This window comes from Anser cygnoides, chromosome 1 (genome assembly GCF_040182565.1).
Source record: "Anser cygnoides isolate HZ-2024a breed goose chromosome 1, Taihu_goose_T2T_genome, whole genome shotgun sequence".
Lineage (NCBI taxonomy): Eukaryota > Metazoa > Chordata > Aves > Anseriformes > Anatidae > Anser > Anser cygnoides.
This window is the reverse complement of record NC_089873.1, coordinates 47,071,512-47,096,492: the sequence shown is the minus strand read 5'-3', so window position 1 is coordinate 47,096,492 and position 24,981 is coordinate 47,071,512. Positions and strand designations below refer to the sequence as shown.

Below are 24,981 nucleotides of genomic sequence, written 5' to 3'. Positions count from 1 at the left end.
GCTGGCACGCTCACAGTGAAGATTTTCCAGTGCTAATCATTATGTATGTGCACATGTTGGCTCTCTCACATGTTACTTTCTGTATCTTTACCTTGCCTGGAGAATGCCTGTTCTTAGGGAACAAAATGAAAATTGTAGAGCTAGGGAATAGAGGACAGTTTTGTGCCAAGGGTTTTTTTTTTTTTTGCTTCAAAGAGAAGTCTACTGCTCTGAAATTGGGAGATACAAAAGTGATATGGGTGATATGATGCTTTTTTAGCTTTTGTCACTTTGGAAGCACTTGAAGATAAGGCAATGAGAGTCCAGTGTCCAAGCAATGTAAAAATACAACCAAGAAAATCGCTCATGACAGATAATGTGTATGTCTGTGGTTGAGGAAATAACTTTAAAAACATAAATGGAATGTAGATAAGAACTATAAGTAAGATTAATCTGAGACTGTGGTTCCACAATCACTCTATTGGATGTTGAAGCTAGCCAGTGCACGATGCAGAGTTTCTACTATCTTTATGCTTCCAAGCCAGCATGGCCTGAGAGCAGAAAGACAAAAAATACAGGTCCAACATAAAGCCAGTTAACCCATCCATTTGTTACAAACAAATCAGAACTGGGAGTGTAACTTTGTGCTGATACTTCATACTTTGTACTTATTACTTCATACCATATTTCCTTCCATGGGAGGAAAACTTCCACCCACAGTTCAGCCTCATTGTCTAACAAACTGAACAGATAAAATACACAACACGAAGAAATTTATACTTTTAGATATGTTATAATGAACTGTGGATGATGGCCAGCCACCTCATATCATTACTTTCACTAAGGTAAATGAAATTCTGCAAACTAAGCTTCTCCCTTGTATTCATGACGTTGTTACACCACACCAGTTCCCGAGTAGGAAGCATCAGACTTGTTGTGGGTAGGCCCCTGCTTTACCTCAAAGTTCCCTTCTGCAGATAACCCTCAGCACTGACACTGCTGTACTACAGCTGACACCATGGCAGTGCCTAGGCAAACCAGAACGACAGCCATCATATTTAGTGATGGAGCAAATCAAACCAGGGGAATTCCTTTTTGTCAATAACCTTAAAGTCTTTCAGGAACTTCAAGAGGAGCGGGTGCAAACACTAACACTGTTTCACGTCCAGGGTTGATGGACAATTTGAAATATTCACATTTCAATTACGTTCACCTCTGATACTGCAATACGGTTCTCAAAAGTGTAGCGTGCATAACCAGAGGTAAATACTAAACAGTTCCTATTGTAGAATGTGAGCAAATTCACAGCGGTGTGCATTCCCAGCAGGCAGTATGTAAACACAGGAAAACATACACGCTTGTTCTGAAGACTCTGTATTTTAAAGTGAGCCCTTCTTCCCCGGCTGGGCAGACTCCCGTGAAATTTTTGAAGTCAGCTTGAAAACAAACAAACAAGCAAAAAGCAAAACAAAACAAACAAAAAAAAAAACCGACAAGCCTTTCCAGTTTTGCAATACGACAGAAACCACTCGAATCGGGTTTTTGTTTGTTTACGGTTTTTAACACGCAAGCCGTCACGGCTGCGGCAGCCGCCCCGCCAAATTTCCCGCTTCCCGCGCGGGTTCGCGATGAGGCGGTGCGGGAACCCGGGCACCTCGGCGGCGATAAGGGCGGGCGCCTTGGCAGCGCTTCAGCGAGCCTCAGGGAAGGGCTTTTGGCGTATGAGGAGCCCTGCCGGGGCTAGAGCCGGCGCCACACGTCGTGGGCTCCCCCTAAAACCCCCTACTATCGCGACAGGCGCGATAGAGGCGCGATAGCGGGCCCACAGAGTCGCCCGTAAGGTGGTGGCGGCGGGGAGACGCCGCCCGGGAGGGAGGGAGGGAGATGGCGGCGGGAGGGGAGATGGCGGCGCCGCCCGCGCCTCTCCCGCCCGAGCCGAATTTAAACTGCGCTGCCAGCCCTCGCGCAAAGCACCAACGCGGCCCGAGCCCGCGCGCCTCTCGCTGTTCCCGCCCGGCGGCCAATCGCGGAGCCTCTTCGTCCCCCTCCTCGCCAATCGGGGCGCGGCTTATTGCGGGCTGGGCGAAGCGCCCGTCGCCGAGCTGCGCTCCTGGCGCGGGGCAGGCGCGTCCCCCCCTCGCCGCGCTTTGTTGCCGCCTCTCCCGGCGGGGCGGCGGCGGCGATGCCCGAGTTCCTGGCCGACCCGTCGGTGCTGACCAAGGAGAAGCTGAAGAGCGAGCTGATCGCCAACAATGTGAGCCTGCCGGGCGGCGAGCAGCGCAAGGACGTGTATGTGCAGCTCTACCTGCAGCACCTCACCGCCCGCAACCCGCCCGCCGCCGCGCAGCCCGACTTCTCCAGCGACGAGGAGCGGGAGCCCACGCCGCTCGGCCCCCGGGGCCGCGGGGCCGCCGCCGCCGGCAGGGTGAGTGCCGCCGCCGCGCTTCACTGCCGCCCGGGGCCCGCCCGCCGCTCCCCCGACGGCCGCTGGAGGCGCGGGGCCGCTCCCCGGGGCCGGGGGGGGGGAGAAGTGGGGACGGCTGGGCCTCCCCTGGGCCGTGTGGAGCGACCTCTACCCCCCGGGAGACCCCCGATGGGGGGAGGTGAGGGTTGGAGGGGTGAGGGAGGGGAGCCCGCGGCTTCCTTCAGGAGGGAGCCTTCCCCCAAGCCGCCCGGAGTCGCCCCGAGGCAGCGCCGGGTGTGTGAGTGTCCCCACGTGGAAGGGGGAGGCTGCGGAAGAGCAGCGTGTTTGGGGTGTGTGGTGCTGCTTTGGTGCGAGGGTGCCCTCCCGTGTGTCCCAGCACATGCTTTATAGCAGTGCCGCTGCTCTGCGTTCTGCCGGCCAGCTGCTGCACGCTTTCCCAGACCTCGTTTTTAATGTCACGTATGTGTAAGGAAAAAGATGGGAGCCATTGCCTCTTAAAATCTTTCCCTTTAGGGAAACGTGTTTTCCCTTTTATATTTTAACGAGTACCCTGTAAATTTGCATGTATTAGGAAAGCTTTCTTTTTATTCATAATTTAAAGGAGGGTGCACTGTCTGCTCTCACGCAAAGGTTTGTACGGTGATTGCAAGCTACTGGAGTTGAGATTTGTGTGACACTACAAGTGTTTAATTCTCTGAAATACTATATTTAAAAGCTCATTTGTAAAGCAGGGGCAGAGGAACAGACTCTTTAAAAGAGATTTCATACTTTAAGTTTTTTAAGGGAGGGGGGAAACAACGGTTGGTGAATTAACAAACTGAAAATTGCAGCTGAAAGAAGATTTCTAACCAAATTACTCATCTGGTTTTTTTCCTAATATTTGCTCAATTCAAACACTTAACTAGTATTCACTGGAGTAACTTTATATTGAACTAGACATTTCTGTAACTTACAATAGTCTGCGTGTAGCATGTTAAAGGTGTTTTCGAGTCCAATAGGCTGTTTGTGTTTCACAGCCTGTAGGAGAATAGAATAGAATTATTGGGTAGATAGAACCATTAAGGTTGGAAAAGACCTCCAAGAACATCTGGTCCAACCGTCCCCCTACCACCAATGTCACCACTAAACCACGTCCGTAAGCAACACGTCCAACCTTTCCTTGAACACCCCCAGGGATGGTGATGCTACCACCTCCCTGGGCAACCTGTTCCATTGCCTGACTGCTCTTTCTGAGAAGAAATGTCTCCTCATTTCCAACCTAAACCTCCCCTGACACAACTTGAGGCTGTTCCCTCTAGTCCTGTCACTAGTTATCTGTGAGAAGAGGCCGACCCCCAGCTCCCCACACCTTCCTTTTGGGTAGTTATAGAGAGCAATAAGGTCTCCCCTGAGCCTCCTCTTCTCCAGACTAAACAACCCCACTTCCCTCAGCCGCCCCTCACAGGACTTGTGTTCCAGGCCCTTCACCAGCCTCGTAGCCCTTTTCTGGACGTGTTCCAGGGCCTTGGTGCCCTTCTTGTACTGAGGGGCTCGAAACTGAAAAACGAAAGTCTCATAACTGCTAAAGTTCCGAGATGTTTTTTAACCTCCTTTCCCTTTTCCTGTGCTTGAGCTTGAACAATTGCGGGTGACTTTTCTGTTGTTTGCAGAGTGGGTGTTACCATTACAGTTCTGTTAACAACAGCTGTAAGGTGCTGCGCTGTTTCTGCTAGTGTTGTGTGTTAATTTCATAGCAGCGTATCTTCGTGTTCCAAAACTTCATGGAATATGCTAGTGGCACTTGTTTGGATTTGGGTGTCCTGTGTCCTGTCTGAAGCCCGACATCCAAGGGAGTGGGATTCTGTTATGGAAACAAAGTAAAATATTTTGATAAGACTAAGAGGGGACAGGAGGGAAAGCACTCAGACTTCTGAGAGAGAGGAACTACAAGCACGGGGCAAAGGGAGGATATTGAGGCTACGAGGCATTATGGAATAGATAAAGAAATGCTGTATTTCCTCAAAGTGCCTTTGTAGGGCCTGGAAACAAAGGTGGATTCAGCATCCTCTACCTTTCACTGTTCTTTGCAACTGCATTGTTTTGTCTTCAGTATTTCGGTTAGGTGTGCACTTAAAAAGGATCAGCAAACAGTTTGCGCTGCATGCGTAAGGAAATAGAAGTGTACTCTATAACTTGCACTGGTACAATAGGAAGAGCTGCATTATTTTTAGGCTGAGATGAGACCAACAAAGTTGCAATGCTTTACTAGTTCCGTTTTTATTTTTATTGCAGGTCTTAGAAATTATAATATTAGTTTGTGTATATTGAGGGGGAAAATGTAAATGGGCTGTTTCAAGCCTTTAGGTAATCAACTTGACAAAACTGTAAAGATATCTCCTGTTATTCTGTGGGATTAAGAAAACAGTGGGCTACCGTCTTCTGTATCACTCCTGAAAGTTGGAGTACTGCTTAATTTGAAGGTTGCAAAAGTCTCTCCCATCCAGGTGATTCAGTTGAGGCTAGTATGAACTTGTAAAAAACTCTGAGAGAGCACTTAGGTGGATTTGCATGTTGGAGGGTTCTGGCCCACTGTGCTTTTTTTCTTTGTGTATTTCTTTGGGCATAGCTTAACTTCATACGAGCATTTAAAACCAAATCTGGCTCGGCGCTGAATTCTCGCTCCCGCTGTTGGACGAGCGAATGCCTGATGCATGGAGGGAGAGAGGGGCCAGAACCGCGCCCAGGGCAAGCAAACGAGCGCTTTGAGCGGAGAGCAGCAACGCAGGCGGGAAGCCTCACTCACCTCTGCCTTCCAGGGCTTGCCCTCAGCGGTCCCGGCCCTCTGGTGCCCCTGCCTGCAGGGACCCAGCCCCGGGCCAGCAGGGACTGCCCGGGCTGGGTGCCGGGGGGCCAGGCACGGCATGGGGCGGGGGGCAGCCGCCAGGAGGCACGGCGGGGAGAGGTTAAGGGAGGGAGGTCGTCTTTGGGTGCCCCGGGGTGGCTGCGAGCAGCTGGCCTGGAGGGTGCCCTGGGCAGCCACGCTGCAGGTGTTGGGAAGATGGGAGCTAAACCGGCTCTCCGGACAGCACAGGTGGGTAGTTTGGTGTTGCTGCGGTCATTGGTAATGTTAAACCTTCTGCTGCGGGCAGTGATGGCTTTAAACAGGTTATGCTGCCATCCTGACGTTCTTCTCTGAGCTCTGGGCATTTGGTAATGCATTCAGGTGCAAGTTGCTCTGTGGATCTTTATCAACAGAGATTGAGAAGAAAAACATTTTCATTCTCCTGCTGCAACTTGGATCTTTTAAATCCGCTGCTCTTCCAGCACAGCTTTATCAATACTACATCCTGATTACCTTTCTCAAAACTAAAAGCCTCACTATATTAGTGATGTATTGGAGGACAGCAAGCTTCATGCACCTATAGTGCCTGTTCTTGTTTCATTTATATTTGTGTGAGTTGTAGAACTTTTTTGTTCCGATACAGTAGTGAACGTACAGGTGATTAACATGAATGTATGAGCAGATAATACCTGAAAGGGGAATTGTTCTGTAGATGGTATTTTTAGGACCTGAAGACATCACATGTTGGAACAGTAAACTCCTAAGGCAGTTAGTGTATTTTTTGGAACCTGAATGTCACAAATAGACTATTGTAATGTAGTAAGATCTTGTATCTCCTCTGAAACTCATTTTCTTACATGTAATGTGATACAGTAAAAATTTCTATTGCTTATGCTGCACTCTGCATTGCACAAGGTGACTTTAAGTGCTGTGAAATACATAAAACTTCCCAAATCAAAGTCAGGAAAAAATGTCATCCCAAATATATTGCTTAAAAGAACTTCCCTGTGAAATATTTGAAAGTGTCTTTTTAAGTGTGGACACTTCTGTAGATGTAACACCTCTCTTCTTGAGCACGTGCCAGGGGTTTCACTGTAGCTATATGTGTTTACCAGGAGGGGGAAAGGCTTTTAAAATAATGCTTTTTGGGAACACGCTTTCTGACGATGATGTCTGCAGTATCCAGCTTCTCCTGCTCTACTAATGTGTATGTTTTTTTTGTCTGGTGTTTTTTTGAGGGGAGGAGGGGGATTTGTCCTCCTTTTTAGCACACTGGTATGTGAGGACAGTGACTGGTACAGGAGACACCTTTTTGCTGCAGGGGGAACCATCTGCATCTGGATGCTCATGGTGTTGGTTGATCATGACCTGAATGTCAAGACAGACAGTTCAAAACGGAAATAACTACAAAATAGCATTTTTGCCTCTGGAAGAGCATTGCTTTCAAGTACGTACCAAAAAAAACCGCCTTGACATTGTTGCCAAACAGGAGCTATTCAGATCTCAGAACACGTAGTTTTTTGACTTTGGTTACTGACGCCTTTCATGTCTCCCTGGAAGAATTTCTTCTGAAAGTGATATTTTTTTTTTACCTTTAAAGTGGTGATATAAAAAAGATCAGTTGGATATCTTCTCAGTACTTCTGTAGATGAAGGTATAATGACATTTGGACCTGAAGGACCTATTGAAATTTTACAGGAGATGCCTATCAAATGTTTTTATTTTTTTGATCAGGTAGCCAGGTAAACACAGAGCTAGCATCTGCGCTTAGTGGTGTAGTTGATACGTAACAATAGCTGTAGCTGATATAACTGTACGATTTCAATCCCTTCCCTGTTGGAAATGGGCAGAATAATAAATCTGTACACTTTGTAAGATGAAGAATGTGGAAGGTGGGACTGCCTGCTTGGGTAGGTGAGAGAATGTAAAGTTTATAAGCTACCTGGTGACAAAAGAGGATCTACTCGGTGTTTCCTATGTGGTCGTATCTCCTGATGATGATTTGTTGTACAAATGTGACCTAGAGTGCAGATCAACACCTTTGTGGGCTTTTAAATGGTGCTCATCTGCAGTGTGAGCAACTGAGTAATTCCCGCCTCAGTGAGAAGTCCTGCCAGGCTCTTCTGCACCTCAGACTTTCTGCAGCTGTAGGATCTTGAACTTGGAAGGCACACTTGTTAGTATGCTAGTGTAAGAATAGTGGCCATATTTAAATAAAATAGACCCAAGTGTCCTGGTGAAGCAATTTTGTCTAACACTTCTCTGTCACTCCTGAACTGACGTGACAAAAGATGCATTTCCAGGTCAGTGTTCAGCTGGTTGAGCCCTGGGAACATCTTGAGTTTGGTTTCTTGATTTGCTTCTCGTTCTGAATTTTTACTTTTTCATCAGAGACTGTGGTGAAACAACTCTTCACCGTGCAGCATTGATCTGTTTTCAGAGCAGATACATTCCTTTTGCTGACTAATGTAGAATTTAGTGCCTGGGGAGGAAGGAGTGGGAGGGGTAAGTAGTCCCTAATCTTATCGTTTAGGACTGTTACCATACATAGGCATGGAAATTCCAAGTCTGGCATGTACTAGCTAGGGTTAAAAGGTAGAATTCTCAAAGCTGAGTGTATCGGCATCTCTGAATTATTGCTGCATAACTTCCTTTCCGTTGTTTATTTTGTCTGCCATGTAGCTTTGTAAATATTATGCCAAAGTCCAAGAGGACTTAGTTTAAAATTAAATTATTCTGCAGCAGAGAACTTTGTGTATGATTGAATAAGAAGTGCAAGGGGAATAGCCCTCTCTATTTCCCTGTGCATGTCTGGTATTGAGACTTGGTAACTGCTGTTCCTTATCTTTTCCCAAGGAGAAATAACTAGTTGCTGCCAGAGATGACGCTGTACAAACAGAGAATTAAAGAGCATTCTGTTGACATGATTTGGGCTTCCTTAGCCTGTCTTAACCTCATTCAGAGAAATAGTAAAGAAGCCCTAAGCCTTTCTGCTGCTGGTGATGAAGCTGCACCTGCTTGCAATTAAAGCCCTTGAATATCCTAGTGTATGGGGCAATTTATCTCAAGATTTGAAAATACTTCTTTTGCTTGATGTCCCATAGTTTTGGTATTATTCAGCGACTTCTTGAAGATGTTCTTGTTTGGTGGACTAGTGCTAGAACTAGTAAAGGTAGTGGTATGGTCTGTCTGACAAACTGGTGTGTGGCTGTTGGATTTCTATTCTGAAACTGAGCCTGACAGATACGCTATCAAATGGCTATGTATTTGACATGAACAAATCTCTCCCTAGTGAAGTATGCTGATGCTCTTCCTAGAAAATGGGCATGACTGGAATTTTTTTAATGCTGCTAGCTCTTGTTGGAATTAGAGGATCTTCAGATAAGGATTTATTAGTCTGGGTACAGCACTGCAAGAATATTGACAGCATTATAGGCAAAGTGATCAGCTATACCACCTTACTTCAGCAAATCTTGGTGTTCAACATAACTTCATTTTAAACACTTCCTCTGCACTGCAGTAAGACTTTAATTTTACTGAAAGTCACCAAACCGGGAATATGCGTTTTTTGTATTTTTCTTTATATTTGCAGTGATAAATTTTATTGCAGGTTCTTTTGATCTGTCTCACAGGATAGTCCAACGAAAAAGTTATGATGCACAGAAAGTGTAGGGGTGTGTTATAATATGATTATGGTAACTTCAAGTAATGTTGCTGAGATTAATGTGGTTGCACCATGGACAAGGTATGTGAGAGGTTCTTTCCTGTCTTCTAGAAGCAGTCCCTGCTTCTAGGGACTAATCCTATGGACTGGTAAGTGGTTAAATGGCAGCTTTGTACTTGTACAAATGAAATCATTTGCTTCTCCTTTAAGGAGAATAGGTATTCAAAAGTAAAAGTTCGAGACCTCGCAGAACACAAGGAAATCAACGCATTGTGCCCTGTTATTGAAGGACACAATTACCTTCAACTTTTCATCCTTCCACTGCCCTTCTTTTCTGCTGAAACTGACTATTCTGATGGTCTAGATTTGTGTTAATACAAAGTGAAACAAAATAAGACAAAGTGAAATGGTGCTTGGAAGAAAAGTATCAAAGATACTGTAGGATGCAAGTTCGCTTGCATTGGAGGACCTTATTACTCATAAGTTGCAGTTAGATTTCTGGTAGCCAAGATTTTTGTAAACTACTTAGAATGCTGCGTAGTTCTTCTGATATCTATTTTCAAAGAGTACAGCCTCTTTTGTGGCATGTAAGAAATATAAAGGCAATGGTAAGTTAAAATGGTTGCAGTATCTTTAACAGCGTTGGAATGTTGACTTGCTGCACCACGTTAGTTGTCTTCTGAAATACCCAAGTATCATCCCAGTTAACCTGGCTGGTGATGTGTGCAAATGCTGGAGCTGACAATAGTCTAAACAGATCCTAACAAGAAAACCCAGCATGCGTTTTGGAACTCTTCCACTGTTTGTACAGGTCAATAGTTGAGGGGGGGGGGAAAAGTCCAGATATGAAATTCTTGTTATATAGCAACACTATTTCAAGTTAAGTGTGACCGACAGATTCAAAAGTAAATTCAAGTCTCCTGTAGTTTAAGGTTGGTTGGTTTTTTGTGTATGGGTTCAGTGGGTTCAGTTATTTCAAAAAATAATCAGATTTTTACATGTAAAAGAAATTGAATGACAGATTTATACCTCACTTGATCAGTCATTAGTCAGATCTGCTACTTCAGTGATCTTATCCTTTCTTCAGACTTCTTGGAGTCTGTTTCTTGAGAACCCTAAGTTCTTAGATTCTTGTTTGTCAGCAGTTAGTTTTAAGTTCATCATGCTGGCATTTTCGCAGTCCAAGAGTTAAAGAAAATCTAACTTAATTACAGAAACAGTTTACGCTGGAAATCCTTATAGCTGTTTAGCTTTAAATATCAAGACCCAGCTTATATTCAAACCAGTATTAAACCGGCACTAATGGCTAGCTAGGTACTGTAGACTTGTATTGGTGATCTTACAGTCTTAAGTGCTATCTTACTAAATATACCAAGGAAAAGCTGTTAATTGTGAGTGAATATGACAACATACTTGCATTTGGAATTTTAGGGTCTTCAGTAAGTAGAAGACCCAAATAGCTCTTCTGGGCAATCAAGTTGCATTACATTAAGTGTATAACTTATATCTGTTTATATCCTCCTACTTCGAGATAGTACTTCAAAGTACTTTGTGTTTCTATCGGATTTTCTCATAGTTGAGAGCAAGCAGTTCCTAAGCATATTTCTGCTGTCATACCTCATCAGTCTTGCAGATCTTGGAGCCTGGAAATGTCTATTGTAGTAACAACACTTGTTCAACTTGGGAAGCCTTCATGATCACTCTGTTTGGATATCGTGGAAACTGCTAATTTGGGAGTAGCATCTTGGCAGATTATTTTGATAACCATCTGTATGTGATGGTGGTGTGTTGCCAACTGTTCAAGTTGTGTTGCCAGAGTTGGGTTTAGCAAGATAGAGCTACAGTAGCAGTGGCCTAAGCAGGCAGGCAGGCTTCTCAGAATTTGAGGGTGTTCTTGGCTTTGCCTTTCCTCTACTTGTTTCGTAACATTGTGTAATCTCACAGAGAACACTAGGAGAAGAGAGGGAATAGGCATTTGGGGAACTTGGATGGGAGGATGTGAATACTGAGGGACCTCCTTCTTATCGTTAGAGGAAGAGGTATTGACCTGCTAGGTAGGAGGATAATGCAAAAAATGCTAATGGCACACAGATATTTGTTGTTTAGTGCTGGTTAAATGTCTAGTAGCTTGCCTCTCCAGTTATTGGAGAGACTCTCTCCTGTTGTATACTTCAAATTAAAATATGTGATCAGAATAATGAGTAAGATTTCTTTATTATTATTATAGAGACATCTTTTAATGGTTATTTCCCTTTATAAGTAGGAAACACGTGTTTATTTGGTAGGTGTAAATGGTTCGAAGGGTTTCATATATGCTTTAAGTTGAGGTGTGTGTGAATATCATCACTTTTCTGGACTCTCATAGCTCCCTGTGCCCTCAGAATAAATGAATAAATAAAAATGTATTAACTGGAAACATTCTGCCTTTTGTTTTTGCAGAAAGCCACGAAAAAATCTGACAAACCTAGGGCAGAGGAGAAGGATGACCTAGATATAACAGAGCTGAGTAATGAAGATCTTCAAGAACAACTTATGAAGTATGGAATAAATCCTGGTCCAATTGTAGGTAAGTCAACTGAACTAGCTAAAATGATCACCTGTTGAATGTGTTGAACTTCACTTCTGAGTACTCTGAGCTTTTCTGATTTGGTCACTTACATAATCAATACTGTTATAGTCTTGTGTTTTGCTGAGGATGGGATGTTTTCATTGAACTATTTACACTGAAAATGCTTGAAGCACTCCTGTGTAGGCAAATCCAGTTTGTTCTTCATGTTCTAGGCCAACTGTACGTGTTCCAGCTTCTGTTCTGAAGCTATGTAACTATTAAAGTTTAGCAGTGTGGTAATAAGCAGGCAACATCTGTACTAGAAAACCTTAAGTACAAAACATGTTACATAATAAGACATTATTATTCAAGAGCAGAACAAGAATACAGAATTTGCCCTTCCTTAGAGTGTTTCCTACTCTGTATTGTGCAGAAATCTTTTCCTTTGCTTATTTCTTTTCTGGCCCCTTGAACTTTGTGTTCTTCCATCCTGCCTGCTGACCTACTTCAGCAGGAGGAATAGGGAGAAGTCCCCACCCCAACTTAATCTCCTGCCTTAGGCAGTCTCCTGTGTTACAAGATCAAAGCTCCTTGCCTTAAAAGACTGTGCGCTGACCTGATAGCAAGGTACTTTGATTTCACAGCTCTTCAGTAGAAGATGGTCTACTCTAGCATGCTGAGCCTTTTGTAGAATGTTTGAAATCCTGAGTGGAAGTGCCAGTGATAGAGCCTGGGAAATGACAGTGATAGAGTCTAGAGTCCTGTGTGCAAATAGTCTTTTATGCATAATACTTTGTTAGCTGTTTCTGTATGTTTTCCCATTCAACTCCGTTCTCTCAGATAGCACTTAAGCCTTCTGGAAAATGCAAATACCTCTGCAGTCTACAAAAATATGTTTAGAAAGACGTTTAAGTTTTTGATTTTAAGTAAAAGCCTTAGTTATTACAGCATGTGGATTCTGTTTCTTGTGAGAGTCTTCCGCTTCTTTTTAAGGATGGCTTCTTAGAAGTTTCCTGATGAGGTTGGACTTTTGGCTGCTAGCAGTGCAGGCACTGGTCACTTCTGCAGATTTTTGCCTGCCCAATCCTGATGTGAGAGTATGTAATAATTTTTTGTTTGAAACAGCTGTCCTGTCAGATTAGGTGAGCTGTCCTAACAGCTAAATGCGGGAAACAAGGGGTTCTGTTTTTGCTGCTTATTTATACCACCTCTGCTTATTGGGCTGAATTTGCTAATAAGTCAAACCTTAAACTAGGAGAAGGTATGTTAATTCCAGGATAAAGAGGTTAAGAGGATAGTGGAATCTGCATGGACACTTACCCTCACAAAATTTAGTGAGATTGACACTGCAAGGGCATGACAACTTGCATATTGTGGCAAATGAAACAAAAAATCTAAAAAGCAGGTAAGTTATCCTTCCCTAGAGAAATGCTTGTAATATTCAGTTTGCTAACAGATCTAAGCTTGTCTTAATTTTCTTGAACCAAAAATTTAGAAGCCTTAGAGGAAGAATTATATACCTGGAGGTATATGCTTTGGGTCATACAGACTGATTAAAAATAGAAAACGTGTCTGGAAATTCGCAAGGGATTATATAATGGTCATGTTCTAGCAGTCATCAGGAAAGACTAAAACTGCATCTGTACCATGTATCTTCCCTTGCTACAGCTACAACTAGGAAACTTTATGAGAAAAAACTGTTGAAACTGATGGAGCAAGGTCCAGAATTGAAGTCACCCATGCCTCTGCCAGTGATTTCTTCAACTACTGAGAACACCAGACAGAACGGAAGTAATGATTCTGACCAGTACAGTGACAATGAAGAAGGTAAGACTGAAGTGGAACTTGCATGTGAACTACTCAAATTATACATAAGTAATACTTGAAGTAGAAGAAATATCTAAAGAGGGCATGATCTGTTGTTGAGGCTTTAATATACTGTTGTAGACCATGTGATAAGTATACTTCATCATGGAGTGCTAGCACAGTGATCTAGGAGCCTGCTTTGGGAAAGGACACTCCAGTGGTAAAATGTTCCCTTCTGTTTGTCCATTTTTTCACATGGAGTTGAGCCTGTAAATCTGGTTCCAGTTTTCATTGCACCTTATTTTTGAGTCTTGTCTTACAATGCACCCAGTAGTTATCTTCATTAGGGGATAGTCTATAAATGTTTGTTAAATTTCAGTACATTAAAAGTATCGTTTAATGTGTTTCTTGTGTATGATAATCTCTTATGTTCTGTTCCTTATGGATGTAGCTTGGTTTGAGTTGATTATTTTCTGGGTGTTTTAATATGTTTGTAAAAAAAAAAAAAAAAGTATGGGGCAGGAGAGGCGGGACCTAAAACACCATCACCAATTACAAAAAGTAAAAACAATATAGGCTCTAAGGAATACATTGGATGGAATGTTTGAAGATGATTATTTTGTGTGGTTCATGGTGATTGCTGTAGTTCTGTGGATTTTTTTTTTTGAAAGGAACATCCAGAGATAGAGCATAAGGGATTGAAATACAACTAGGAAATTAGTTGGATCTCCTTTGTATTGTTGTGCTTGCTTTTGATCTTTGATTTCTTGTACTTGGTGGTGGTGATGGGGTTGTTAGAGGGTTTTGTTTTTGTTCTGGGATAGTCGAGACCCCAATCGTAACTTGACAGCTGTCTCCATTTAATTACCGAACTGTTCAAACATTGAAGGAAAAATGGAAAGTTTCTATACATTCAGGCTTAAAAAGCCCAAGGGATGTTAATAACTGAACTTGAAATCTGTGGTGTAATGCTGTTAGAGTTTTAGTAAGGGGACTGGAAGTGATGCATTCTCTTACTGGTGAGATGACTGCTAACCACTTGCAATTCTCTTGCATCAAAAAGGAGTTCTGTATAAGTACCTATTCTAAAGGAGACTAAATTTACAACCTAAAGCAATGTTGAAAGCTTCAGTCCCCTTACTACAATAAACAGTATGATGTTACTTTTGTTAAAGCAATTGTAACTTGGTATCAGTTCCTAAATGGAACTGCTGGATTAGTCAAAGCTTATCTGAAGTGTAGGATTATTTTTTTGAGGATAGAAGTGACATACTTGGGTCAGAATTTGGAAATAATAAGGTTATTCTTCAGGAGACTTAGTTCTCCATTCAGTGGAGAAACTTAACCTGTACTTCACAACTTTTTTAAGGAAACAATAGTTTGTAACAGTAATAGTGCATCTTAAAATTATTTTTTGGTACTAATTTAAACCAGGTGTAGTTTATTAACAAGTAGTATTTAAAAAAAAATATTAAAACCACTTACAGATCCGAAGACTGAGCTGAGGCTTGAGAAGAGAGAACCACTGAAAGGCAGGACAAAGACTCCAGTAGCACTCAAACAAAGAAGAATTGTTGAACACAACCAGGTATGCTTCATTTAATGGCATCTAGAACAGCTACTAACTGCAGGCAGTGTACTTACTAAATATAATCACACTTGACAAAACGGGCTATGCTGTTTTCAAGTTTAGTTTTTCTTAGCCTATTCTAATACAGCATGAAAATTCTGTGAATTAACTGTAGCTGCTGGTTTTTGCTTGTGTGAGAACATTCAAAATTATGGTCTGCAAAAAACTATTTGCCTCTCTTGCCGGCATCTGTAGCTCTATGTAGAGGAAAACACTAGGTCAATCGTAACATGCTTAGCTTTGGAAGAAAATAAGTCAGAGGTACTGATGTAGTCCTGTTTTATGTTTGTAGACGACTTAATAAAAGGAACGGTTTCTCAAACAAAAGACTTGGAAAATGTTCCCAATCTTTTTGTCTGATAAATATTTTTTTAAATGCCAGAAACATTATCATATTTCTATCTATTTTAGTATCTATCTCTAGATACATGTATGCATTTATAAATTCATGTGTTTATAATTGAGTTAAATATAACAATCCATAAAGTCATGTATTGCATATATATGCACATAAATAAATGCAGGCATATACAGAAATACCCGCATGTGTGTACACATGCATGCAGTTTCTATATAATAGTTCTTCAGCCACACATGTAGCAGCATTACTAGAGTAGACATTAATTCATTGGAAAGCTTCTCCTTAGAAGAAAATAACTGATTTGAATCTCACTGTATGTACTGATTGTCTTTAGAAATACTATTATTGGTTCTCTTTTCCTGGGGAAAGAAGGATTTTACAGAAGCACCTCAGTATTTAGCCAGCAGTTCAAAAGCCTGGATTCAGTATTTGGTGGCTGATCTGTCCTTACGATGTGACAGTGTCAGTAAATATCCTGTTGCACAGCTTAGATTACTTAGGATATTTACAGCACTACTCATCTGACCAATAAGTAGCAGAGTTGTGCTACAGTAAGGACTTGTCCAGAAAACATTCAGGAGGGGCACAAAACCTAACCTGCTAATAGTTTGATATTAGCAGATCAGTAACTTAGTGGATCAGACTTGTCTGACTACTCTGTAGTATGGTAAATGCTAGATTCTTCCTATTCAGATGGCATGTGTGTGTATCAGCATCCTTTTACTATGGGTATTTCTTAAAGCAGGTAACACGCAGCTGTGAGCGTGGGTAATACAACACAACTATGGAGTTCCATAACTAGTTCTGCGTATTTTTGACTGGCTTCTTAGGGATACAGACTAAACTGATCTCACTTCTACAAATCAAAACAAACACATGGTTCAACACACAAAATCAATATTCATTATTCAGTCAATTTCAGCTCGTGATGGTGTTTATAATGGGCATCTAGATTTATAAAGTTCTTGTACTTCTAGGATTATTGCTTCCTAAGTTGCTATCTACCCCAAAATCCCTGCTAGCCTCAATATGTTAGGGTTATTTAATACAGCTATCAACAGACAAAGCTTCATAATCTTTAGGAACCCATTCCCTTTTTATTCTGTATTTTCATGACATTTTTTTAAGTGATGAGGTCTTACTTTTTTGTTCATCCAATTTCACTGTAATAACATTGGGTTATTACTATTTTCTCTTGTAATCTTTGTAATCTTTATCATGCGTAGTATAGATGCAATGTTTTTGCTACTTCCATATTTTAGTAACCAGTGGTTAATGTAATATCACTTGATTAATCCAAAAAGGTATCATTTCAAAGTGATGATACATTCTTCAAGAACTCTAGCTTGTTCAACCTGTGAACTCCTGTCTGCTGTTTAAAAAACAAAACAAACAAAAAAATCACCAATGCTTTATAATTGCTCGAAGCCAAGAGGATGCAAAACCCAGTGTCTTGGGCCAGCAAATACATAGCCATGCATTTTGCTGAGAACGAAACTGGAAGACTGGGAAAATTATAACCTTTATTTTCCCCTTCTGTGAAATTGGATCTTAAGATTGCAGCTTATGTGTCAATTAACCATACTCATTCTACAGAATTATATGCAACTCGTGTTTGCTGTGTGGCACTGGATCTAAGACTGGGGCTCTGAAGAGTGGTGGGCTTGGGCTGGTTGGCAGTGTGGTGTTAACAACCTGTTAGACACTTCTAGGTCCTGTGCAGCACTATTCTTAACCTAGAATAGTGAAAGGATTGTCTGTCATCTGGTGCTGAACTGAAGACTTGGCACTGATGGATGTTGCTATTCTCTTTTAAGAAAAGAGTGCAAATAAGTCTTAGAGCAGGCTGGTTGCAATAGAAATTTGGGGGGGGATTTTATGAGGTCTGTGGGTCTTATCAGATAGCAGTGGAGGACTAAATAAATTTGAGCTTAGTTCTTTGTACATATTTGCCTCCTCATAGTGAACTGGAAGAATTGGAAGAAAACCCTAGCTTGAATGTCCTCTTCCAACCAAGTAGGTGAACATAGAGTTAAAGGTGAAAACCTTGAGCTTAAGGCCTCATAGTGGATGGCACTGGACAGAAAGAGGTGGGCTAAGCCACTTGAGGCCTCCTCACAGTGTAGAAAGTCTCAAGAAGAGCAAGTATTTCTGTAGTGGCATTCTGGTTGTGCTGTTCTTACTCTTCCCTGCTCTTTTGTTTTTGACTACCTGTATGCATATGCTGAATGATACTTCTGAACCACAGCGCTGTAGCTTTCTGTGATTGTATACAGGGTGTTGGTGTATCTAAATGTATTGCATTTTAATAGGGTTTATTTACTTTGAGTATTTGTGGAATAAGCAGAGAACACCTCTTGAATTAATGGTGAGGATAATCCTAAGTGTAGACTTTTTGTCTGTGGAATATGCCCTGCTGAAGTCTGGATGGTTTTCATGCAGTAGGCTTGGTCTTTTCCTAGACTTCTCATGCAAGATCTCCCTGGTACTTAAAATACGTGAGTGTCAAACATGAAAAAGTAAGGAGATAAGGGCTTATTTATTGAAGCACTTCTAATTTTTTATTGTGGGGGGAAAAAAGATTAGTTCCTAGTAAAACAGTCTGGGGCAGGGGAGCTTTCCAATAGTAGGATTAGGGAATTGCCTCTCTGCTTTCTGAAGTGGAATGTATTTGAATGGGACTACTCTGAAATTAGTGTTTTCTCTAAGCTTCTAAGGAAGAACATCTCTCAAATAGAAAGAAGGATATGGGGAGAAGGAGATACGATTGAAGGTGTTGCAGGTTAAGCTTTTGTTAACAGGAAAAGCTGAGAAGTCAGTGTCTGGTGAATGTATAAAGAGGGATCAGGAGACCTTTCATTAGAAGTCTATTTAAACTTAAAAGAATACTGGGAGACATAGGCTGAAATCTACAATTCTATATGAAGCATTTGAATCTATTTGCGTGAAGTCTGTGCATGAATATCCATCATTTGGTTTTCAAAGTATTTCAGTAACTTTGGAATAGGCAAAACACTTTTGCTCCCTCTGCTGGATATGTAGCAGCTGTAACACAGAACTTCTATTTATAAACATTAAACTGCTTAGCTTCTAGTTTCACTGGAGTAACTTACAAGGTACAAGTGGGGAACTGAGAAGGGTGTTAAACTTTTTTTTTTAACCTCTCGATAGATAGGTACTTTCCAGTCTACTCCGAATGCATTCAGTTTTGTGGCTAATATTCTTCCAGAGAAGTTATTTTGTTGTGCAGCACTGGTCTGTGTAATTCCCACTAGCACCAAATGTAACTTAAAGCTTGGCAATGTGCCAGTGGAAGAGATGTTAATGTGCAAAGACTTCAGTATTAACAAATAGCTTTTTATTTCTATAGTTTTTTAAAGATAACCAAATAAAAAGGAAAATATTCTTTAATTTTGAAGAAACAGGCCCTCCTTCATCTCCCTTTCCTTCCAGGTGTGTGCTTGGAATTAGGTTTGAGGAGGATTTTAATTTAATTTTAAATATAGCTTGCGATAAGGCATGGGGAATGGTCCGTTTGTTAATGGCTATAAAAATCTGGCACTTCATGTTGTTACACGGTTGTGTAATGATCTGTTTCAGGCTTGATCGTTTAACCCACAGTTAAGTGAGAATTGAGTGATTTTTCAGCATTATGTGGGAACTTCTAAGATTATAAAACATCTCTCCATCCCTCTTCCCCTCTCCCATATGGAGATAAGATCCTGTTGAAATGCAGGTATCTGTGCCTAAACCACTATTGTCTTGGCTTGAGAGAATATGCTGTTGGGTAAAGAACAAGTTGTTGCATTCTGCTTATGATTGTACTGTTTGGTTTTTCCTTCATTTTTTTTGTATAGGTAGGTAATGTAACAGGCGTAGAAGTTATATCTGCTGTCCATGACTTGATGTGACTACTTGCAGCATTATGGATTTCATGCTATTGCAGTGAGCAGATTAGCTCTTGGTCATTATTTAGTCCGTTCTGTATTTGAAAAATAGCATGGTCTAACATGAGTATTGTGGTCAACACTACCTGTCTAGTTAGCCAGGCATTATTGAACATAAGGTTTCAAGTTTTTTTGTTGTTGGTTTTGTTCTTGGTGGGGGTTTTTAATGTATTCTAGATAAATTGGTTCTGGAGTATGCATGCTATTTTGGCGTTTGTTTTTGGGTATCTGATGTTGAGAGCTGGCTTTCATGTGTTTGATCATGTGTTTGATGCTTGAATAGACTTATTCTCAAGATGGATTTACTGAGACTGCCTGGACAAGTGGATCTTCAAAAAGTGGACCTCTTCAGGCATTTTCTAGGGAGTCTACCAGAGTGTCAAGAAGAACACCAAGGAAAAGGGTGATGAGAGGCTTATTATAATAGAAAAGCTTTTTTTCTCACTATTAGGGTCCCAGTGGCTATTTCATTCAACTGTTTTCTTTTGTTTGTTTTAAACAAACAGGTGGAAGCTACAGCACAGTTGCCTGTAGATGATGCTGTAATATCAGAGAGTACTTCCCTAGCTGACACTATACTGACTGCAAGCGACGAAACCCTAGTAAATATGCTTAGTAAATATATGTAATAAATCATGCGAGTGGTATTCTTCTGTAATATATCTGCTGACAGAACCATTCCTTTTGAAGACATTATTTTAAAGAAAGCAAGACTGTCTTCTATTAAGTAGTCTTTGAAACCACATTCAGTATCTATATTAGTGCCTAGTGGTGATCACTTTGAGATGGCACTAGGTAGTCACCTAGTCTTGTGTCTTTTTCGGGGGAGGGTTGAGAAGAACCACTTTAAAGGCCTTGATTTCTATTTAGTTCATTTAAGCACATGCAGAATATCTGCTTTAAAGTTTGGCTTTTTGTGTGAACTAAACAGCTTTTATGTTTCTAAATGGCTTAAAAGAAACTATTTGGAATGATAAGCAATGCATTTCCTGTGCTTATTTCAGAGTATCTGTTACATAACTTTCTTGAATTTATTGCTAACATACATATTTTTGATACATTGTAAGGGTTTTGTTGTTTGGTTCTATTCCCCTTCCCCCTTTTTATTTTGTGTTTTTGGTTAATTCTGAGTTTGAACAATTTTGAATCTCGGCAGGTTGGCAATAGGGTGCCTGGAAATTTCAAGCATGCAGCTCCTACACTGTCAATCAGTGAACTCTCAGACATGCCCAGAAGAACACCAAAGAAACCATTGATGACAGCTGAAGTAAATAAACTAAAATTCAGATTGATATTGCTTACTTTCTGTGAACGAGATTCTTGTGTGTATGTGTTTAGCCCTTGGTATAGAAGGGATGGAAGGTGTCATTGCCCTGGTGGCACAATAGTTGAACTAGACTAGCATTGTCATGTGGCATCAAAGAGAATATAAAAGTTTATGATCTTCCCCTTTCAGCTTTTTTAAGGGAATGGGGAAGGGTGGGAGGATCCTGTGTTCTTTTTCCCAAGCCAAGTATGTTTGGGGCTATTTCTCCATATGCTGCTATTTTTTCTGTACAGAATGTAACTTTTTCTTTTAAACTATTAACTAGTTCAAAGACAGCGTGAAATTGTTACCTAGCATTGATTTCATATATCAGCATTTTCTGAAGGGAAAAAAAAACCCACAATGTGCCTTAATTGAAGGACTAGAATAGCAGAATTACTTTAAAGTCTGAGTTTAGAAAGCAGCTGCAGATTCCTGTCAGTTACTGGGGGGCGGGGATTCTTCTACTCTTAGCCTATTCAAGCTGTCAAGATTAAGTACTTATTGGAGAAATGTCTAAAGCACTGGCAAGCCCATGTAATTGTATTAATGTAGTACTGTAATATTGTGCAATTCTATGTAACAAGATTATGCTTGGCTAAATTTAAATGGAGTTTATTGCTCCAAGTAATTACTGTAGATAAATGTGCATTAACACTTATGAAGCCTGCTCTACCAATGGACATGAGATTTATGAAATGGTCTATTTTTTTTTTTATAACATGGGTAACTGCAGTTTAGACTTAGTTGTCAAATAGGAGGTGGTGGGAAAACTTGTTTTATTATTTCAAACTGCATATGTTTTCAGTTGGCTGGTGTTTCACTGTACTATGGCATTGTTTATTACAGCAAAAAGAGACAGAGTATCCCCATCAATGCTTGTTTAATCATGTTGGCCATAAACATTCCCGTGACCTGCTCAACACAGCCATGATAGAGGTGATGGTTAATTTTTTTTGATCATCTAGATCATTGGCTGGCAGTTGTATTTGATTTATACAACATATTCTTTATCTTAAAGGAAACTGAGGAGAGCACTGAATGCTTTAAGACACCAAAAGTGACCAGACAGCTGCCAGTAATGAAGGTTAAACCAACTTTTAAAACCCAAGAATTAAGCTGCTTAAATGTCACTGGGTGACTCAAATGCTTTCTTGCAAACTGCATGCGGTTATGGTCACTGAGATAGTTATATAGGAGCTTATTGTTTTGAAGTTTGTTAGGTCTATAACTATTTTTGTTTTTCTAGGTGCTGGAAAGAACTCATACAGAAGAACGAAGAGTAGAAAGGGATATTCTTAAGGAAATGTTCCCTTACGAAGTATCAACACCTACAGGAATTAGGTATTGTTGATGTTTATGGGGGGCTTGTTTCTCAGTTAAAGATGCTTTTCAACTTAAATAGGTTTTCATTAAATTACATTGCTAGACTTCTGAGGAATGACTTTTTGTATTCTGGCTCAGTGACAGGAGAGAGAAACAATTCTGTTTGTGTACGTAGTTTTTTCAGTCAAAAAGCCCTTTTATTTAAACTGGAGAGGATGGAGAGAATATAGCGTTATAGTAGTAATTATTACTGGAACTCTTGGATGCTGGAGGTTAAATGAAGGGGCTTCTCTGTGGTAATGTTTCAGTATTTGAGTTTTTGGCTAGATGCAACTGCTTTTGTTCTGCTGTTACTTAAGGAAAAGTCTCCCAGCACAGATTTGAGCTTTATTTTTGAAAGCTAAAAGTAACTTTCAAATACTGTTTTTTCCTTAAGTAACAGTCCTGTTGTAGTCAAAGACTACTGTGTATGAATAAGGATAGACTAGGAAGGGCTATGAAGTTCTTCTGGAACTCAGCTTTTAAATAAAAACTGGAACAACCCTCTGGATAATCAAGTCATAAAATTTTGACTGTCCCTTTTAGAGACTGAGGTAGTAATTTCTTCTGTGTTAAGATACCGTGAAGTCCACTCTTACATTATTTCCAATGTGTTAACTAAAACTTCAATGTGAAATGCAGTTGCATAAAATCATGCTGTAAGGAGAACGTATAGAATCAGTTACTACTTTTATGGGCACCATTCAGCTCTGTTTTCTCTTGTTTGAGGTTTATCAGTCTAGTTAAATCTATGCCCCGTTTTTTATTAAAACCATGCTTGCATGCTCTCATTGAATATAAGGGCATGGCAATGTATGTGGGTCCCTTAACCCTTACCACTGTTACCTGGCTCAGTGTGTTGACATAGCCATTAGCCACTGGTAACAGTTTAATGGCCTTGGCTAAACCTAGGTTTAGAAATCCTGGAAGGACTGTGTAAGTGGTGAGTAAAGACACAGAAATGCTTTGTAGAGTTTTATTTCTAGTCATGATATGAATGGATGGATTGACAAAGTGGCATTGATTTTTTTTTTTTTTAAAGGGATGTATATTTGAATGCTGAATGGTTAACTTTAACTATTGTATCTTTAAAATATAGCATGTCATTACAAAGTGTTTCAGGTACCCCATTCACTGGAAGTAATTTATAATTCTTCATCTGTACTAAAAATTTTCCTGTATACTTTAGATTGCTCTTTTAAATGTACAACATTCTCTTCTCTTTAATTAACAGCGCTAGCTGCCGTAGACCAATTAAAGGAGCTGCTAGCCGGCCTATAGAGCACACTGACTTCAGAATGGAGGAAAGTTTCGCTAAGTATGCTCCAAGATATGGTACCTCAAGTGACATCAAGTCAGAGAAACCACCAACAAAAAAAGAACGCTCCATTCCCCTTTGGATAAAAATTCTTCTCTTTGTTCTTGTTTCAGTCTTCTTGTTTCTGGTTTATCAGTCTATGGAAACTAATCAAGGAAACCCTTTCTCTAAATATCTGAATATTGTCTCTCGAGACAGTGCCAAATGAGTATCTTTCTGAAAGGCACACCTGATTCGATCTCCTATTTTTAATTGTAGAGAACTCTTCTGCCCTCTCATCGGCTCAAGGACTACTTACAAATAATGTGATTGGAACCTGATAAATTGGATAAATGAAACAAGCTAACATTAAATGGACATCAGTAACTTTCTGGACTTTGGACTAGGAGATCACTTTGCCATAAGAGTAACATTTTTTTAGATCTTTGAACTTTTGTAGGCTTTATTTTTTTAATGTGGACATCCTTTAAATTCATTTTTGAGAAACTGTATATTTGTTTTTGCAAGATCTTGGAAGCTGAGAAGGGTGAACATGTAGTAAAATGTGAAGCTGTGTTTTTTAAAGCTTTCTTTGTACAGAAAAGAAGTTGTACTTTTGTCTATAGATTATGGTGGAGGAAGATTTTTAACACAAGTGATAAAGGGAAATGCATTTCCATGCGTTTTTCAGTAACACTTTAACTGATTTTGGTGTCTTAGGATGTAGGGAGAGTACAACAATCTTTTCTGTAGGTTACTGTAACATTTTAGTAAATGTAACTGTAGACCTGTTTGCATTTCTGTAAGTCATAGAATCATATTAGTAACTGTTTAAGCGTAACATTTAAGTGTATCACTTCATTTTAATGCTTACAGTGTTGTAGGAGCTGAGTACAAACTTAATTGGCGACAGATATTTTAGACGAACTTATTTATTAGTAATACATGTGTAAGACAAAAATTGCATCAAATATAATTTGCTACTAAAATGCCTTTCTTTGGGTAAAGGTTGTTATCTAAATTAATCTGAACTTCAACTTCGGCAGTGGTCTTTCTTAAAAAAGCGAGGTCTTTCCAATACAGCTTTATGTGATTTTTGAATATTCATGTGGAGAGGTATTCTCAAAGTGTGAAAATTCCATATGAAGTTTTATTCTTATATGAAGAGGGCATTGCTGCGTTTTCTTTTACAGTTTCATCTTCAAAGGTGAGATTTACTACATTCATGCAGTTGAGTATTTTTCTCAGTGGAAGCATGCTGAAACACTCTATATTGTGTAACTTAGTTGAGCAGGCAGCTGGCTTCACTACTACCAATAAGGAGTGATAAGCAACAACTTTTCAAAGTGAATGTATACATTTTTGGTGTGCTTAAATCTGCAGCATACAGATGTTCAGTCTCATTGCTTCATACAAAATTGCAATAAATCATACTTATTCTTAAAGTGCTACTTATGAAAAGCTGAGAACATTAGTTAATAGTCTGTTTTTACTTTAGGTACAATTACTGTGTAGACTGTAGTTATGGGGAAAACATTACTTTCTGTGACCTTTGGGACAAACTCGGTAATTTTGTAGCAAAGCAATAGTTTTTTCTGTTAAGAGTAATGTTTTTTTCTTCTAATCTGCTTTTTGAGTATTTCAGATAGCTGAACTTGTGTCCATCCTATAGAAAATTGTAACGTAAGACATTCACTTTTGGTGTCAAAATGCAGGAAAATAAAGATGTTTTTAATGTGTGTAGGTTTTCCTTACCAAAATAAATGCATTGCTTGAAAAAAAAAAAGCGAAAGTAAGACAATTGGTGCATCAGTGGTGTTTTGTGCTGCTAG

The 24,981-nt window shown here is 40.3% G+C and overlaps 1 protein-coding gene across 6 annotated transcripts; it reads left to right on the top strand.

Moving 5' to 3' along the window:
• The first annotated feature begins 1,963 nt into the window (after positions 1–1,963).
• TMPO (thymopoietin) lies at positions 1,964–24,888 on the top strand. 6 transcript variants are annotated; one of them, XM_048061075.2, is made up of 11 exons: positions 1,967–2,404; positions 11,329–11,455; positions 13,106–13,264; positions 14,731–14,831; positions 19,465–19,584; positions 19,688–19,783; positions 20,338–20,448; positions 21,337–21,426; positions 21,509–21,574; positions 21,737–21,831; positions 23,087–24,888. In XM_048061075.2, exons 1-11 carry the CDS (start codon positions 2,162–2,164, stop codon positions 23,376–23,378), a joined length of 1,500 nt encoding a protein of 499 aa, XP_047917032.1. In that variant the 5' UTR covers positions 1,967–2,161; the 3' UTR covers positions 23,379–24,888. The 6 variants fall into 6 exon arrangements, with proteins under 6 accessions (XP_047917036.1, XP_047917032.1, XP_047917033.1 ...); XM_048061076.2 differs by lacking the exon at positions 21,509–21,574 and having other exon boundaries at positions 1,968–2,404; XM_048061079.2 differs by lacking the exons at positions 19,465–19,584; positions 19,688–19,783 and having other exon boundaries at positions 1,964–2,404.
• The last annotated feature ends 93 nt before the right edge of the window (positions 24,889–24,981 follow it).